Source organism: Motacilla alba, chromosome 10 (genome assembly GCF_015832195.1).
Source record: "Motacilla alba alba isolate MOTALB_02 chromosome 10, Motacilla_alba_V1.0_pri, whole genome shotgun sequence".
NCBI classification, from domain to species: Eukaryota; Metazoa; Chordata; class Aves; order Passeriformes; family Motacillidae; genus Motacilla; species Motacilla alba.
Window position 1 is genome coordinate 13812936 of NC_052025.1, and position 18015 is coordinate 13830950.

The 18015-nt window shown below is 39.8% G+C and overlaps 1 protein-coding gene across 6 annotated transcripts in view; it reads right to left on the bottom strand.

Moving 5' to 3' along the window:
• The window catches only part of AGBL1 (ATP/GTP binding protein like 1), a 331916-nt gene that overhangs the window by 182044 nt on the left and 131857 nt on the right, over positions 1-18015 (bottom strand). For 4 of the 6 annotated variants that reach the window (XM_038146649.1, XM_038146650.1, XM_038146648.1 and 1 more), the window contains exons 19-21: positions 12312-12441; positions 7650-7781; positions 3514-3690 (exon numbers count right to left, since the gene is read on the bottom strand). In XM_038146649.1, the coding sequence (XP_038002577.1) occupies positions 3514-3690; positions 7650-7781; positions 12312-12441 (439 nt within the window). The remainder of the gene's footprint in view (positions 1-3513; positions 3691-7649; positions 7782-12311; positions 12442-18015) is intronic. The other 2 variants (XM_038146651.1, XM_038146652.1) reach the window with 1 other exon arrangement.

Sequence of the window (18015 nt, forward strand, 5' to 3'; positions counted from 1 at the left end):
AGCCTTGCATTCAGACTTTTCAGAACCAAAGATGAGAAGGGGGCTCTATATCCCATAAAATGGAGATAGAAATTGAAATCAAGTTAAGCTGGAGGGGTAAAATCTCAAACGAGGGACCAGTGCAGACAGTCATCACATGAGCAAAGAAATTATAAGGGGTTTATCATTCTACTATTAATATTTTCTGGTTTAACCATCGGGATGCAAACTGGCAGAAATAGAAGGCAAAATTCCCCATGAAACTTTGTTACTTTGTTTTTAGCAACTTTCAAATGGAGATAGGACTCCTCGAAGATTGATTTGGGCAATCCAGACAAGATGAAAAAGAGTTTGGATATTTTACCACCTTCTTTTCTTGTTCCTAGGTTGAACAAAACCTTAGATAAGATCAATAGTTTCTTTAGTTTTATGTTTCGGTTCCTTAAGGGTAGTTGGCTTATTGCATTTCCATTGATCACACAGACAGGGAGATTCGTCAGACAAACCATCTCTTTTCTCCTTTCATTTCCATCCTCCTCTCCATTTGAAATCAAATGACTTTTAAAGAAAGCTGGGGTCATTATTGTTTCTCATTTACATATCAATAGTACCCAATTCCTGCCTTTCTATCACTAAAGTATTTTAAAATCTCAGTCCAAGAGAGGGGACACACATTCCAGGGGAAAAACTTTTACAGCTTTTTTATCAGGGAAAACTAAGTTTTGGTTTACCTCAGCCCTTCCTTGACCTGTAGTGAGATGAGGTACACTCACCAGCCTTTTGCAATTAATATTTTAACCTCTTGTAGCCTCTCTACAGCTTTCTTGTTCTTCCTAAATCCTTTAGACATTCCTCATCAGATGCCTCTGTGCAGCTCCAAGTGCTGAACCTGTGCTCACAGCCAGCAAAGCTGCTGCTCCTATGAATTAATTTCTTGAATTTAAAGGAAAAAAAAAAAAAAAAAAAGCTTGAAAGTTGGAAAAAACCTGAAGACCAGGTCTGATGTTCTCTAATAGAAGTCTGACCATGGATTCATTGAATGATGCTGGGCTTGGGAGCCTCTGCTGCTGCATTTAACATGATGTTTTATACAATGCTGTTTGTACTTCAAGGTGTAAAAGTAACAAAACATAAGGGTGTGCTTGTCCAGTGGAAATTCTGGATATATCCCTACAGGGAGATCAGTCATATGCCATTGAAAAACTGACTCAATGACCCACAGTTAAACAAATCTTCCAAACCAAGTGTCAGAAAGCCTTAAGTATAGGATGTTGACATCTTCTGCCTGAGAATTAGTGTCATCCTGCTGCTAAGACACACATCCAGCTTCATGGTCCATGAGTGAAAAACTCGTGTTGAAGCCACTAGAAAAACATGACCTCTTATGTAATTAATTTCCAGTTTACAAGAATGATTTTAGGGCTCCAAGACACTGATGAAGACGCTTTGGCTTGACAGATGGAAGCTGAGGATTAAATGGTATTTATGCAACAAAATCTTCAGTTCAGTCTGTCAATTCCACACTCTTACTAATCCACTTGTTAGAGCAAGTAAATAGGACCAGCTCTAAAGACCACTAAAAAGAAGAGGAAATAGCTAATAAGTATCCATTTTCTGGAAGAGATACTGTATGTATTTATATGCAGCTCCAGTATAATCAACATAAGAAATTATATTCTGCCCTAAGACTAACAAACTGAGTGCATTAGGAAAAAATAGTAGAAATACTTTAAATCAGCCTGAATCGTAGAAGCTGCAATAAGTGTTTGTATTGTACTTATAATAGAGAAATGGTGAAGGAATTATTCATAATGGAAATATTAATGTATCTGCCATCTTTGAGGTAAATCATAACCCTAAAACAACAACAAAAAAACCCTAAAACCCTCAAAAAACCAGACAAGAATATGTGATCTCATAAGCACAACCCAGTGATCCAATTAAGATTCAGCTTTTCACAGCATTCATAATGGAAATTTCAGAACTGCTTTACAGCTTTCAGACTTCCTTGAGAGCCATGGGAATATTGGATTCTCTCACCAGTCACAGCCCTCATATGTGAACTTGCTCTTGTCCTCAGTGGCTGGGTTTGGCCCTGATCAGTGTCAACAAAGAGGACAAGAAGGAACATAAAAAATTATTTCATACATTTTAAGAGATTCCTCTTCCTACTATTTTAAGCATCTAATGACACACATGGAGCAAGTTTGGTTAATGGCCTCACAGATGCTGATGGAGAACAAGTCACTAGATATTGATAAAATCTGATGTGTCACTGGTTTTAGATCTTACTGTGGTTATCTAAGAAATCAGTGAAATCCTCCTCTACAGAGATAATTTGGAGCTTTGTCATTGATTTCAGTCAAAGTAGATTTCCCCCGCTGCCTAAAAAGATTCAAACCCACTGTCTTGACCTGTGGTGCCTATTAAAAAGCCATTAGCACTTCTCAGGAGTAGGGAGTGTTAGATATAATTGCCCTGGGCATTGCACTCTCTTGATTTTAACTGTCTGCCATTTTTTAATTCTGCCTTTCCTCTCCTGGAATTGATGTGTGGATAGTAGAGCATAGTTAAAACAGCAGCTGAATACTTCCTGCTACATTCTACAGAGAGGTAAAAGGATTAGTATAGAGCTTACAAAGATAATAATTTGAATGTCTTATTAATTAATTGTTATTTGTAATAATGGCTCTTTCCTTAAGGGTCTTTCAGGATCCTTAACTGCTTATTAATGTTGTACAGATAAGGATTGCTCCCTAGTGGAAGAAATGAGGTGGTATGTAGAAGCCTTTCAAATGAGAGCAACAGGTTTGGAATAAGAAAAAGCAAAAAAATTAATCAGTAGAATGAATGAAGAATTATGATCACTCAAATACAATTACCCGACTTCATCCCGTGTGCTTAAAAACTGCCAGGAGATCTCCCATACTGATGCCTGATGCATTTGGTAAAAGTACAGCTCTTCCTACCAACCTCATTTGATATGGAATTCTGGTCTGTCTAGATCACAGTCTCAGGCATAGCTTGAATTCATTGACATCTGTCAAAAGTAGCCTTAGACTGGCTACCTCTGCCTGTCAGGAACAGGCAACTCCAAATGTAGGATTTTCATGGAGGGTCTTAAATTTAGCCACTTAGGTGAATGCTCAGGCAGTGAGCCTGTACCAACAAGTATTCCTGTTAATTACCTTACAATTAGGCTCCAAAACATCCATATGGCATGCCAGAAACTTTTATTACAAGACTGTGAAACCCCTTCTAAGGATAAGTCCCTATATCATCCCCAAAACACTCCTTTTTTCAGCTCAGTGCTTTTAGCTGCAGGCTGGAGTTTCCTTTTATTTCCCTGCTGACTGAAACCTCAGGGATGGACTCTACTTTCTTGGCATGGAAGTTAAAAGAATGAGATTTCCCAGAAAAGAAATTCTGGCTACACAGGTCTGAAGAGAGCTCAGCAATGGCCATCTCCTCCATCCAAGGTCATGAGATGTGCATTAGGAGGGTGGCAGAAGGTTTTTTGAAAGGTTTACTCACTCTGTAGAGTCCGTGGCTGCAGCTGCAGTAGGTGCTTTCCATGGTGTAGCTCCTCAGCACCCCCATTTCCTTCCACACCACCACACGGGCTGTCGACGCCCGGGACTTCTCCACCAGGAAGCTGCAGCTGTTCATGACAAATGCAGGGGCCACTTTATCCAGGATTTTGGGAAGAGTCTATGAGAAAATGAATTGCACAGATGTGCACGTGTTGATATCACACACATACAGAGAGACCTGTGAGTCAACGGGTACATAACCAAATCTAGCCATACGTACTGAGAGCTCCAGCTGGTGCATTACCTCCATTCCACGTGAAAACCTCAGATTCTAACATTTGTTTCATTCCAAAGATTAAAATGCAAAATTTCTGTAGACTTGACATATCTCACTCAAAATCAAACATTTGTACACTAAATAGTTTGGGTGAAGCGCTGAAGTCAGTTTTGTTCTCAAGCTGCTTCCACCAACCTACACCTTCTTGTTGAGCTGCCAAGAGTCACAGCTCAGTACCTGACTTCAGCTCTATTATATCTCCTCCCACCATAAATCCAGGGTGAGATAAGGGATTGAGCCATGGGAGGAATTTTGTCTGAAGCTGGTACAGAGCAGAGAAAAGGCATCTGTTTTCTTGCAGAACGTCTCATAATAATGTGAAAATAAAGCTCAGCATTTAACTAACTTGCATTGCGAAACAAACAAAAATATTCTCTTCCAGGTCCAAACAATGTATTTCATACAGTTCTCTTAAAGAATCACAATAAAGAGTAATAATAAAACCAGTAAATATTACGTCTTAGCCCTGAGTGATTTTCTTACTCTCAAAATCATATTTCTCAACAAAGTCTATAAACATGCCTGAAGTATCAAATATTCCATCAGTGAAAAGGCAACAATTACTTAGCCATTACAGAGGGCTAAATGTGTTATTTTTATACTCCATAAAAATAGATAACAGCTACATAGAGCACACCTAGTGCTAATGAATAGACTGGACCATTAGATACACACACATGCCTGTGGGTTAAGTCTGTCCGTGTCTGAACTTCAGTGCTTCTACAACCACAACATGTGCCAAAACACCATTTGATCCACCTAGAGGGGACCAAGCAATATTAGAATGTTCATTCTTTCTTTTATGACAGTTTTCTAAAACACCTGAACTGTATGGAATCCTACAGAAGGAGTTCCCACATATTGCTACGGGCATTAACCCTTGAATTTCATTCAGCTTGGGTAGTGAAGACTAACCAGCTAATTTTATTTTCCAGTAACCATCAGTTTCCCAACTAATTCTGAGGAATTGTAGTTCTGTTCTTTTAGGCTTCACATCAATGTATGGGAATATTTGATTTGAAAGTGACTGAACAATGCTCTTTCCTAAAATGTGCTTGATATGAGTGATACATATTTGGTCTAAACTGCTTTACAAAATCTCTTGCAAATGACTTAACCATACATATCTTTCATTTATACATCTATCATTTTTCAGAGTATTTTGGCTGCAGCCATCACTGGTCTCCTCCAGTTCCATGAGGTCCATTTTTCAGATGAAAAAACTGAGGCAGAGAAAACTAGAACAAAGCAAATAACTTCACTTTAAATCTGAGACCACCTCAAGCCTCAATCTTAAGTCAAGATCTCCAGTGTGTTACTAAGAGCTGCAGCACTCTCTTTCCTGTGGGCAGACTGAACAGAGAAACCTTGAAAATTCACTTCTTGCCTTTGATAAAGCATCCAACATTTCTGCACTGCCTTCAGCCTGCTACTTCAGCTGCCTTCAGCCTACTCTGCTGCACAGAGATCATAAAATTGTATGGCTTCATGCACAGCTTCCAGGTTTTCCTGGAAATTGACTGAGAAGGAATCAAAAATATGCAGCAGAAGCATAGCACAACCATGAGGCCCAGTTAAACTGTATGTGAATTGCATGTGCCCTTATCTGAACCCACACACAAAATTTTGTAAACTTATCTAATCAAATACAATAATCAGAACCCTAATCCAGTTTAGCTTTTTAGAGCAATTCAAATTATATGCATAATCAATCTTTTACTTTTAATTAAATAAAAATACTGGCAGGTAACAGTAATGTCTCTGTACACAGGACTCATTTAGAAGCATTAGCAAACCCAAATTTAATATTCTTTTCATTTTTCCAGCATTCACTGGATTTCACACTAATGGCTCTTTCTTCTCTATTGATTCTTCTCATTAATTATCTTTCAATAATATATTTTGTGTGAAAACACATCCCTTTAAAGGATGCTTTTATGATAGTGCAGCAGTGTGACTGTGTTCCATGTCTCTCATGCAGCTGGATTTATCATGTGTGACAGCAGAGGAAGCTGCTCCACTTACACTGGACCCTGTCCATAAACCTCCAATCCCATTCAAAAAGAATCGAGTTATATTTCTTTACTAATGTCCCAGCAGAGATTGCTGTCAAAGGGGCCTGGAATGTTTATCAAAAGGTTGGGATTATGGTGCCAATGCTGTGCAAGCACCCAAGGCCACCAAATATTAAAGGCAAGGAGGACTCTGACTGTACATTGCCAAGGGCTACAGCTGAATCCATAACGTATGAGGCAAAGGCTCTTCCAAAACCCATAACTTTCTTGAGGTATTTGGTTTCTGTTCCTGTGGAGAAAAATCAATCATGGAGGCCAGATTAATTCCCATTACCTAGAGGAGGCAGGAGAGGAGCCTGTGCAAACAGTGCAAGGCAGCAGGTCTGAGGCAGGGCTGGTGTCTGCCAGCTGGAATTGCAGATGTGTCCCCGTACAGACCCAGCTTCCCCAGCCTAAGCAGGGAGAGGGTGATCCATAGGCTGGATCTGCAGCAGGCACCCACCTCCCATTTCGTGCAAAAGCAAGGTTTTGAGCCATAAAAACCTTCTTATGGGCCACTGCAAAGTGCTCTTGGACAGCCTTGGAGCCTTTCTTCATTGCTGATTCAGGTCAGGCTCCACATGCTGACAGAAACATTTGAATTCTGTCTGTGCAGCAGAGCCCTCCTCAGCCTTTGCAAGCCCCCGGAATTCAAACACAGCCAAAAATGCCCCGGCTGTGGGAATCCTCCCTGCTTTCCTCAGGAATCAATGTTTGCCACAGGGACCCACCCTCACAGCCAGAACTGGGGCACTTTCCTCCAGTACAGTTGCAGTTTTTTTCTGTGCAGCTCCATAAGATAAGCATGGAAAACATGAAAATCTCATGGAAGGATGTTGAGTATTTCTGCTGAAGTAGCAAAAATTATACAGAGGCATAAACTGAAAAGACTTTTCAACCTCTTTCAGGTTTGAGTGATCCAAGCTGTAACTATGTGATCAGTTTAAGGCCACAGTTAATGTTTTATGAAATTAACATTTTTTAAGACTAGAATTGGACCTTGTAATTTTTTTTCTGAAAAAACTTATTCAATAGGAAAATATAATTTAAACAGATAAAAATAAGTAAAAAAAAAAAAAAAAAAAAAAAAAAAAAAAAAAAAAAAGAAGAGAGAGATGGGCAGGAAATCAAAAGGGGAGTTTGATGAATACCACATACCCATGAAGCAGAAATGAAATAGATTTTAGAATTTTTTCTAATTCCAAAAAGAAAAGAAAAATTCTTAGGTGTGACACCAAACATTTGTTCTTGAGATATCTTCACTATGATGGATTTGTTTGGCATCCCTTGAATTATCTCATGTTTTCAGTGGGGCCAGGAGCATTTTGTGATGAAGAAATTCAGTTGAGTAGGACTGTGGGACACCATCATCTTCTCAGTTAACATTACATCATTTCCATTTATTTTCATATCATGGGTAGGATGGTGAGGACAAAACTGTATGTATATTTAGAAATTATAAAACACACAAAAATATCTCCATCCTATTAGCATGTAGCCAAATGTTATAGTGCATCATTTTACTGAAATGAAATAAATAGCAAATACACCATCAGTAGATGGGTCCCTAATATCTGGTGCATGAAGACATAGCTTGTGACTCAAAATTCTCTGGACTATTATTCCTCTGGAGCAAGTAAAGTTTGCACCCTATTGCTAAAATTTCTGAGGTGACCTTATCTTAAATATTTAAAATATATTAGCACATAAGGGCTGCTAATTAGGGAAAGAACCAAGAGGACCTACCCTGTAGCCAACATCTTCTGTGACAACTGCTGTGTCAACCATGCAGCCTGCTTGCCACAAGGTCTCTTTAATGCTGCAGCCATAGAGAAACACATTCTTTTTCTGGGAGTGCCCATGGTAGTCACAGAAGACCTAGAGAGTGGAAAAAAATAAGGCAAAATGTTGAACATTGGAAAGGTTTCTTGGTTCTTCATAATAACCACTACTAGGCTATGGCAGGGAGGTGTTAATGTTTTTTTTTTAAGGTCTCTTCAGAGCAGTTCAGACTCTGGGCCATGCCTTTGACCTGTGTCAGACTTCATTAGTCACTTGTATCTTGCTTTATTTATTTGATCTGACATGATCTCAGGGGTCCAGAGTCAAGCCTAGTGCACTTCTGTCTGCAGCAGAAATAAACATGACACCTGGGCGAGAATCCATGGCAACTCAGGAACCTAAGGGTTCATGACAACTCCTGATACCGCAACGGAGCAATTTGTCAAGCTCTTTTTACTTCTAAACTCCTAAACTCCAGCTTTATCCTCATGAGATTTGAAATCTATGCCTTCCCAAATGATTAATCATTGCTTTGTCTTCTTTAAGTTAAAAACCCATGCTACATAATTTTCAGGAAAATATAATTGTGCGATTGTATTGCCAGACCTTTGCATGAATTCCTGCAAGTCAAGCGCAGAAAATGACCCATATTCAAGGCAAATAATCTCATTCCACACTAATTTATCTGTCTATCCAATCCATCTCTCATGTCAGCTGTCATATAAACGAGGCACAAGGCACATTCCCATTTTAGCGGAAGTTTTGATTGCCTCTATAGGCAGATATTGATTCCCATGGAAATGAAAATCACAATTTAATGACCCAAGAGGTAAATATTGACCCAGGTCTTAAAGAATAATCAATCTCAGTGCCCTCTGAGATATGAAGTCGATGTACACATGGCTGTTACATATATTCTCCATGTCTTAATCAGGAATATTCAGAAATCTGTCAATGAAAATATAAGAATCTCTAAAGAGAAGGAATTATTTCATTTTAAACCAACAGCATTCACTGTAGAGTAGAAAGGAGCTTCAAGATTTCATTGAAACTGTTTTCTAGGACTTATGTTGGAGACAAACAAATGTGTGTAGGAAGGTAGAGAAAAATTATGGACCCACATAGAGATGGGGGAGAAATATGGGGTGCAAAAAATAGAATCATTTAGGTTGGAAAATATGTCTAAAATCAAAAGGTCCAATCATTAACTCAGCACTGCCAAATCCACCACTAAACCCCATCCCAAACTGCCACAACTGCACATCTATTCAACACCTCCAGGATGGTGACTCCACCACTGCTCTGGGCAGCCTTTTCCAGTGCTTGATAACCCTTCAGACAAGGAATTTCTCTCTCACATCCAACCCAAACCTCCCCTGGCACAACTTGAGGCCATTTCCTCTTGTCCTGTCAGCTGGGGAGGAGGGACTGACACACACTCACTGTCAGCCTGTCCAGGTCCCTCTGCAGAGCCTTCCCACCCTCCAGCACATCAACACTCCCACCCATATTCCTACCTAAATACATACACAAGAGGGGAGAAACAGATGGAGAACATGAGCTTCTTCTACCAACTGTTAGGGCAAGACTTACCCTCGTTTGCTTATTTACCAGCCCCACAGTAACTAAGTTTAGCTGCAGCACGTCAGGGAGTTTATTTATCTGGGAATTGAGCACGTACATTCTTTCAGCTCCTCTGACACTGGAGGGGCTGAGGCACACGTAATAACCAGTCAGATGGACAATTATACACATCCCATAACTTACATGCTGCTGCTTCCCTTGGTTTCTGTCCTGTCAACTTCCCACACCACCATCACCTCCAGATCTTTTTGTGGGGCTGAGGGCCTGCAGGCTCCACACCTGGAGCATGTGAACAGCCACCTACCCAGCAACAGCTCTGATCCACATGCAATTATCCTGGAGTGCCTCCTTCCAAAGAGCTGCATTTATTAATTCTCTTAATGACACACATTTTTCCAGCTAGTGTTTCATCTAAGCTACCAGCAATACACAGTCATAGCTTAGGTTAACCACAGTTACCACCTAGAATGTATTGCTATGAATATCAAAGAGGATTTTACAGCTTTTGTCAGGTTTCAAGGCAGAAAAATCAGCTCAATTTGGTATCAATTACCTGCCAATTTACAGAATTGCAACACACAAAAGACAATATATTATCTGCCTAAAATATTATTTATCAGAAATCACACAGGGATGATCAGAGAGTGGAGCTGCCTGATAAGCAGCAGGTCTATAATTCTGCACCTCGAGAAGCCTGCAGACAGGTCCTTAGTGACAGATCTGTATCGAGACTTCTTTACTGGTGAAGGATTACCAAAGCCAGGTTCTGTAAGATGGCAGCTGGTTCAGGCCATGGAATCTTTCACTGAGAGTCACCAGCTTCCACAAGAGAAGCGTCAGTGCCACTGAAAACACCGAAAATACTTGCATAGTGCTACATTTTAATTAATTTGACTGGATATTGCAGTCACTCCCAATGTTTATATGCAATTATTCTCTACAGCACATCCTTCTGCCTGGTTTTCACACCACAGGGGAGCTTATGTCTCACCATTTAGCCAATGCTAAGAGATATTTTGGAGTCTGAGCACCCAACACATAATTCTTCCTGGGATATGTCTGGGCAAGCACTGAGCAGACTTGGCACCTCCCAGTGCTTTTTCTTCAGCCTGTCCTTCCATATGGCTGGGACACTGAGACACACAAACCAGTCAGACGCCCAAGCTTGCACTCACTGGGATATGACTCAAAGACATGCAAAATTTTTTAATCTATTTGAAGTTATTTGCCAGCACTGATCATCCTAAAGGTAAGGACTGCCTTCTAGCTCAAAAACAACTCTCCTTATGAGTCACAGAACCAGGTACCTTCTAAAATAAAAGAAAAGCAATACATAAAGTGGAAAGCAAGAAAAGCTGTTGGAAAACCCAACTTTTCAAAATTCTCTTTTATGTGTCAAGTCTCTTTCTTAATAACATTGTGACAGGACATAAAATGCCAGTTTTGAGGTAGACATGCTTAGAAGTTTTTTCCCTCTCAATGAGTACATTATTGCAGGCTGTGCTTGTTTCCAAGCTTCATATGATGACTTTGAGAGGCAGCAAACTCTGCTCAGAGCCTTCTGGTCCACTGGAAATTCCTTTCCCTTTTAGAGCATCCTGCTCTTCACTAGAAATGAGACTCTCTGCAATCTCCCAGTGCACTCAGTCTCTTGGTCTCATTAGGGTTCCCACAGGGAACAAGGTAAGTAAAAAAACTCCATTTAACAGGTTGTTTTCTTGTTAACTTAATAATTAAAGTGGCCTTGATTTGAAGGGCTGCTAAAGTTCTTTGCTTTTTCTCCTTCAAGCATCTTTTCTTTGCTTTGAGGAAACTGCTTGCACATCCCTGGGAAATATTAACCAAATCAGCTCACAGAAATCATTTGGCTATCAGTGAACTTGGCTCCATAGGATCTTACAGGTTAAAAGAAAACCCAATAAAAACAAACAAAAAACTCCACCCCCAAACTCTCTTCTGAAGGAGGGAAAAGACATTTTTGAGGATGTATAAACTAAAATCAATGTATTCTTCAAAGGCAAAGAAAAATCAGTTTATGAAGTCTGACATGCAGTCTGTGAGTGAGGGAGATGAGGGGATCAATAGCCTCCCTTCACTCAACAATGATGAAAACTTGTACTGAGTATTCAACTTTATGCACCTGAATATGACAAGGAGGGTCATGTACTAAAAGAGGCCAGACAGCAAATTACAGGGTAAAACAAGACTCATCCTACACTGCTCTGAACCAAAGGAAAATGTTGGTGACTCAATTTGCAACTCTGAGTTTCAACAATACTCCTCAGCCTACAGAGATAAATTTCAGGGTTGTCAGCCTAAATTATGCAAGAATTCTCATAGAGAAGCCCACAGACATTTTTACCTTGTTTGGGGCTTTTCTTAGCAAACCCAGAGGGACTCTGGTGCACTTGGACATTGCCTGCCTGGCTATAGCTATCACCAACATACCTGCCAGTCCCTGTATCCACATCTGTTTATTAACATTTGAAGCTCCTTGTGGTTTTTCTCCTGAGGTCTCAGAACTATTTTTTCCTTCTGCTGGGCAACTGAGCAGATGGGATGGATCCCAAACCCATCTCATGACTTTCTGGTAGCCCCCAAACCCAGTCCTTTCCCCATTACCAAAGCAGCAGGGAGGTTCACACAGTTTGAAGGCTGCTTCCTTTGTTTTTGTGATTGCATGGGGTTTAGCACAGTCCATTTAGACTAAATCTTTTTGGAATTTGTCCTAATGTTTTCATGAAGATAGTAATAACTTACTCATAATATTTAGCATAGTTGGAGCACTTTGAGCATATAAAGAGCTTTCAGAAATTTTCTCATTTTTATTCCAGGTATATAGAGATTCTGAAATTTGGAGTTGCTTGTTGGATGATTCAAGAAGTGATAAATATTCAAGACTTTCGAAACAATTCTACAAGATCAAAGTGCAACAGGACATGATGCTCCCAAATCACTCCAGCTCCCTAACAAAGCTGCTCACACAAGTACAATAATCAATCCATTCATAGAATCACACAAAAGAACCTGGAAGAGACTCACCAGAGGAGCCCGGCCAATGCTGCGCAGGTAATAGAGGAGACCTTTGGCATGGTAAATTGTTGGATGCAGCTGGGAACTGGGTGTCAGCCACTGCCTGTTGAGATCATCTCCACTCAGTGAACAACGAAGGCTGAAATCAGGAAGCAACACATCACAAACTGGCAAAACAATAGCTGATTCCAAAGCATTTCCAATCCTGGCAAGCCGTGGCACAAGGACAGGGAATGTCAATAGAACACAGATATAAAGGTTTTGAACACTGGGCTGCAATGAACCAATAATCCATATTGTATTTTTCAGGTTCTTATTGTGTATTAATTTTACTAGTTAAATTTTATTAATTTAATTTCCTTTCCTTCTAAGGTTCACATAATTGCCATCCTGCAAATAAAATGCAGTTTTTCACTTACCTAAGAAGGTGCAAATCAAAAGGCCATTTAGAAAGAAGTCTTCTGAAACATTCTAAATTCTGTGCTATGAAATTCACACGGCTTGCATAGAGCACAGGCTTCTCAAAACCCCCAGAGCAAACAAGCACGTCCAACTTCCACTCATTCTAATTGAAGACAGGCACTCAAGTCTCATTGACCAGTCTGAAACATGAATGTACTTAAATGAGATGAGCTGGGTGTCTCATTTAAGCTTCTCTGCTCACAAGAAATGTCTCTATCTAAAGCCCATCAAGCAGATCATGATGCCTGCTAGAGCATTATGTAGAACAATTACCCAGCTTCACTGCAAAGGCTGGGTAAAAAGCTAAATAAGAATCCCAGATTTGCACTGAGGAAGTGTTTCCCTTAGTTAGTTACAACATATTCTGTTACCGACTCAATGATCAGTGGAAGATTGTGCAGGATACTTGACCATGGGGAGCAGTACAGCACTGTGCAATTCTGAAAAATTCAACTCATCTCCCTTGTTAGTGACCGTGTAGATCAGAGCCTTACACTCTTCAAAGGATTTGCCGTAATTTGGTTGATAATTTTCAAATCACAGTGTGGTGATAAAATTCTGGAATCCACTCTCCACCATATGAGATATTGTGGTAGGTCCTCATCATCTCCAAACTATTTACTAGAATGCTTCCAGTGGCACTGCAAAATTGGAGTGCTTCTTGTTCAAAAAAGCTAAAATATCCTAAATGTTGGAAGAATTTCTAGCTATGGAGTTGCATCCAGCTTTGCTGAAATTAAAATATGAATGTTCTAATAGAGATAGGTTCTGCTGTTGTATTGATAGAGGTTAGGGTGTGCTGCATGTGGCAACTTGGGCATTATCAACGCCTTGCAAAATGCTTGGGGAAAAGAGTCGTAAAGCAGGAATGTTTTGGGTTTGGTGTTTTTTTTTTTTTTTATTAGGTGGGAATAATGGAGAACTGGTTAAAAATGGAAGACAAAGAAATAATGAGTCACTGAGGATAATTCATCTATCTTTCATGTCAAAAAACAAGGTCTTTAATGACATCTTGGGGTTTCTGGCAAGACCACAAGATACATTCCAAATTTACTCTAGTTTAAATTATCTGAATTCCCTTATTTCCTCATAATCCATACTTCCCATCTACTCACTCAACAAATCAGAAAACACTAGCAACAGCTAACACTTGAGAAGTCAGCAAATGCTGCTGGGAGACTTCTGCCAAAAGTTCTGCATGAAAACATGACAGTTTTTCTTGTGTTTTTTAAGGGCTCTTCAGATAAAGTTACCTTTATGCTCACCTCTCCTGATCTTCAGGACAACAGCTGCTCAACCGAGATTAGCAGCTGTATTTCTGCCAAGGATCTGTGTGCCCACACAGCTTCCCTTCGATAGGTACAGTGCCACAGAGAGAGTCACTGAACTGCATAAAGAAATTCATCTTTCTCCAATGTGACCAGCAAAAAAAATAAAACCCAAACACTTCCTTGACATAAGGTTGTCATGTCTTCCTCCATCACAGTTATACCAGGGAGCAAAAGTAATTGAGAATAACAACAGAATTTTCATTCTGAATGGAAGAATGATAGCTGGACTTGTATTCCCATGTTTAAGTTTAATATAAAAAAAACCCCAAAAACGAGAAAGCAAACCAAAACCGGAAGGGACTCTTGTTGTTTCAGATCTACAGAAATAGTTTTTCAACATTGTCATTGATCACACCCCAAACCTACTATACCCCCTCTTTCCTGGGGTAATTGACATTAGTTTATGCCATCCACACTTCTCTCTGCTAAAATGCCTTGGTACCCACTGGATGAGTCCAACAGAAAGGGAGGAAAAAACAGGGGAATAGAAACTGCTAAAAGGATTCAGTAAATATAGAGATTAATATTAAGCCACTGCCAAACTCAATTTTTATATTTTAGACTAAACTAAAAGCTTCTAAAATGTTTATTCCTTCAGGAATTATAAAGAAATCCCAGGATAAGTCACATAAGGAAAATTCCTAATTAAGTCCATAATACAATTTTCCAATTCTGTTGCTCTGATACAAAACGTTACTTTTTTCAGAGGTGACTATGACAAGATAATCCCCAGTCCTGCAGTTCACAGGTGCTGCTGTGCTTAGTTTTAGTTTAAGAAGTATAATCCAACTCTAAAACAATATTGGAAGTTCTTATGAACTTGTTTGGAAAGAAGGTATCATCTCTACATAAAGCCAAGAGCTTGGAGACAAAGTTCAGCTTTGTCCCTTCAAAGATTAACATTTCTGCTCCTTTAAAGCTTTAAATATTAGCCCTCAGCTTGGCTGCGTCCACAGCTCTTAAGGACAGGCAAAACTCAAATTTAATTACAGGAGGCTGATTTTTCCCACCCTGCTCTGTCCTTCCTTTATTCTGCTAAAATCTGTTTACTTTTGAACATGCCAATTCCCTGCCAGTTCTGTTTCTCCTTATTCCATCTTTCCTTCTCTCTCTTTCCTAATAGTGATAACATGCACAGATAATGGTTTTGCCCGTTATGCTCTGCAGCCAAGGGTGAAGGTAAAATATTAAGCTGATTTCAAATGCTGATAGCAAATAAAGGGACTGGAGAGCTGAGACTGGCTTTGAATGTTTGGCAGGATTTAGTGAAATTCACTACTCAAATCAAAGGCCTTTCTTACAGCACAGTTCCAAGCTATTCTATTTCCTTTAAATGCTTTACATGTCTTTTCTCCTTTGCAGCATTAGGAAGACTACTTGCCATCTTGGATGGGACTAGTGGCAGCTTACAAAACAATTGCCAGAAAAAATTCCAGTAAAAAACACCACTTCAGTGGCTCTGTATAAAGTACCTGAAATTCTGCCAATTTTTACATATCTTCAACCCAAGTGCATTACCCAGAGATATCTCAAATAATTAAACTGTGATTCTCTTGTTCAAAAGCCTGATCTGTTTGCTGTAGTCCTCCCTCCTCCTCTACTTTTATATAACCAAGACATTTTGTCTTTGAGGGCAAAGTAACCGCAGAAATTGCACAAAACTCTGCCCAAGCCATGGGTATGGATGGAGAGATCCTACCTGGTCCTACCATGAGCCTTGATAAGGTCAATGGAACATTCCAGTGTACTGCAATAAGCCTGTGTCCCACACAGATACAAAAATGGCAGGGGATGAGAAACACAAACACTGGAAAAACAAAACTGAAACAGGGTTGTGTAGTAAAGAGATTGGGGATAAGAATAGTACACAAGATATTAGACAAGAAAGAATGAAATGGAGAGAAGAAAAGGCACTTTTTAAAGAAAATATGTTGCTGTGCTTGGAAGATAAAATACTTCCCAGTCTCCTGTCCATAACAGATAAAAGGAAAGACAGGAGCCATCATATTGAATGAATGATGTCAGGACTGATAATAACAGCACCTGGGGCACAGAGAAATATAAAATCTAAAGGGATGCATCATGTTTGATATGTAGAGAGAAGCATCACCATTCACTGTGCATCTTAAAAGCAGACAGCAGTGCCAGTGTAGGATGAGAGTATCTGTATAAAAGGCAGGCACAAGTAAACATCAAGATGCCATTGAGCAGCAGGAGGCAGCTTCAACCAGACACAGCATGCTGGACTTTGTAAATAACAGCAGCCTAGGATGAAAACTGAAATATTTTTATTAAGATGTTATGGTCCTGCCATTCAGAAAACTCAGAACAACATGGAGGGGAAAAAATATAAGATGGATAGAAAATCCTTTGTTTCTATTCATTTCAAATCTTGCCAGAGATCAAGACTGGTGATGGGAGGAAGCAGTAGCAGCAGTAAAGCCCTCCTTCATACTGTAATGGAGAGTGTCAGAATTATAACCATTATTTTCTGGCTTGGACTCTGGCTTTGCTCAAGCCCATGGGCTGAAATCATAATGGCTACATTACATCCTAGTACGGCCCTGTGATGCCAATGATTATTCCAGAAATGGAACATCACCAGAACAGTGTAAATTTTGGAGGCTTTACAATGAAACAGTTATCATCAGCATTACCGCAGTTAACAATTTATTTCCCATCCTTCTCTTTCCTTCTGACTGCAACATGAAGGCTAAAATGTGTACAACAGAACCAGGCTCAAGAACAGTTTACCTTCCCAACAAAACCAAACAGCTGGGAGTCCAGGAGCTACAATCCCTATTCCTTATCTCTTTTCTTCAAGTGTGTATTTCATTCTTAAGTCCTAATCACACTCCCATCCTTACTTATGCATGACCTACTGCAATGCTAATTGCCCTCAAACCTCATTTGTGCCACATCTGGTTTTTAAAAAATCAAACTGGTTTTTATCAGGATTAAAGACCACAGTAAGCACTGGAGCACCAAAGCAGGCTGGACCTGTTTAACTGGCCAGATGATAAAAAACAAGGCCAAAAAATCAGCTTGTCCTAAGAGATCCCCATAAAGTACCAAACAACTGTGTTTTTTCAATAGCACTGTGAAATGCTGCCTCTATTTATTTTATCACCAAGCCTTTAAGAGGAAATATTTTATTACTCTTTTTTTTTTTTTTTTTTTTTTTTTTTTTTTTTTTTTTTTTTTTTTTTTTTTTTTGCAGCACCTTACACACACTCAATGCCAGACTCATGTCCTGAGTGACACTTTGTGCTACCTGGGTGCCAATGAAATGACCTATCTCATTTCAGCCAGGGGCTGCTGCACCACCCTCCCCTCCCAGCACTGATAAATCCATGATGCACAATTCTTCCTCTTGGACAAACACTATCCTGAGCTATCACTCTGCCAGTATTTTCCTGCCTCCCTTCAGCTGAGCACTGATACTAATTAGGGTAATGAACCTGCAGCGTTTTACTCGCTGCGTCTGACTGATTTTGTCACAATGGACAATTCTTTGCTTCCCAAGATAAATGATGCAATCTGTGCTCTTCCTGTTCCGTGTATGTACTGTATCTCTACCCTCTGCCTCGGATAGAAGGGCTCCTTTTCTCTCTGTGGACACATTTCATTAAGCCACACTTGGTCACAAATCACTTGGAGATGCAGAACGAGACCTGCCTCACCCCAGCTAATGCTGCCAATGCCATAATCAAATAAGACAAGGAGTTCACCTGATCTGCTGGAAAGGTGAGCAAACAGCATTGTCAGGGGTGAGCCAACCTCCCTCCCAGTTCCAAAGGATGCCCAGCTCATTTCTATTCTACTTCTATTTATAATAGCAGTAATCATTAAATATTAATTAGATAATTCGTTCACCTGCAGCTGCCCACACTTTGCACTGTCATCTCTGAGAAAAGTTC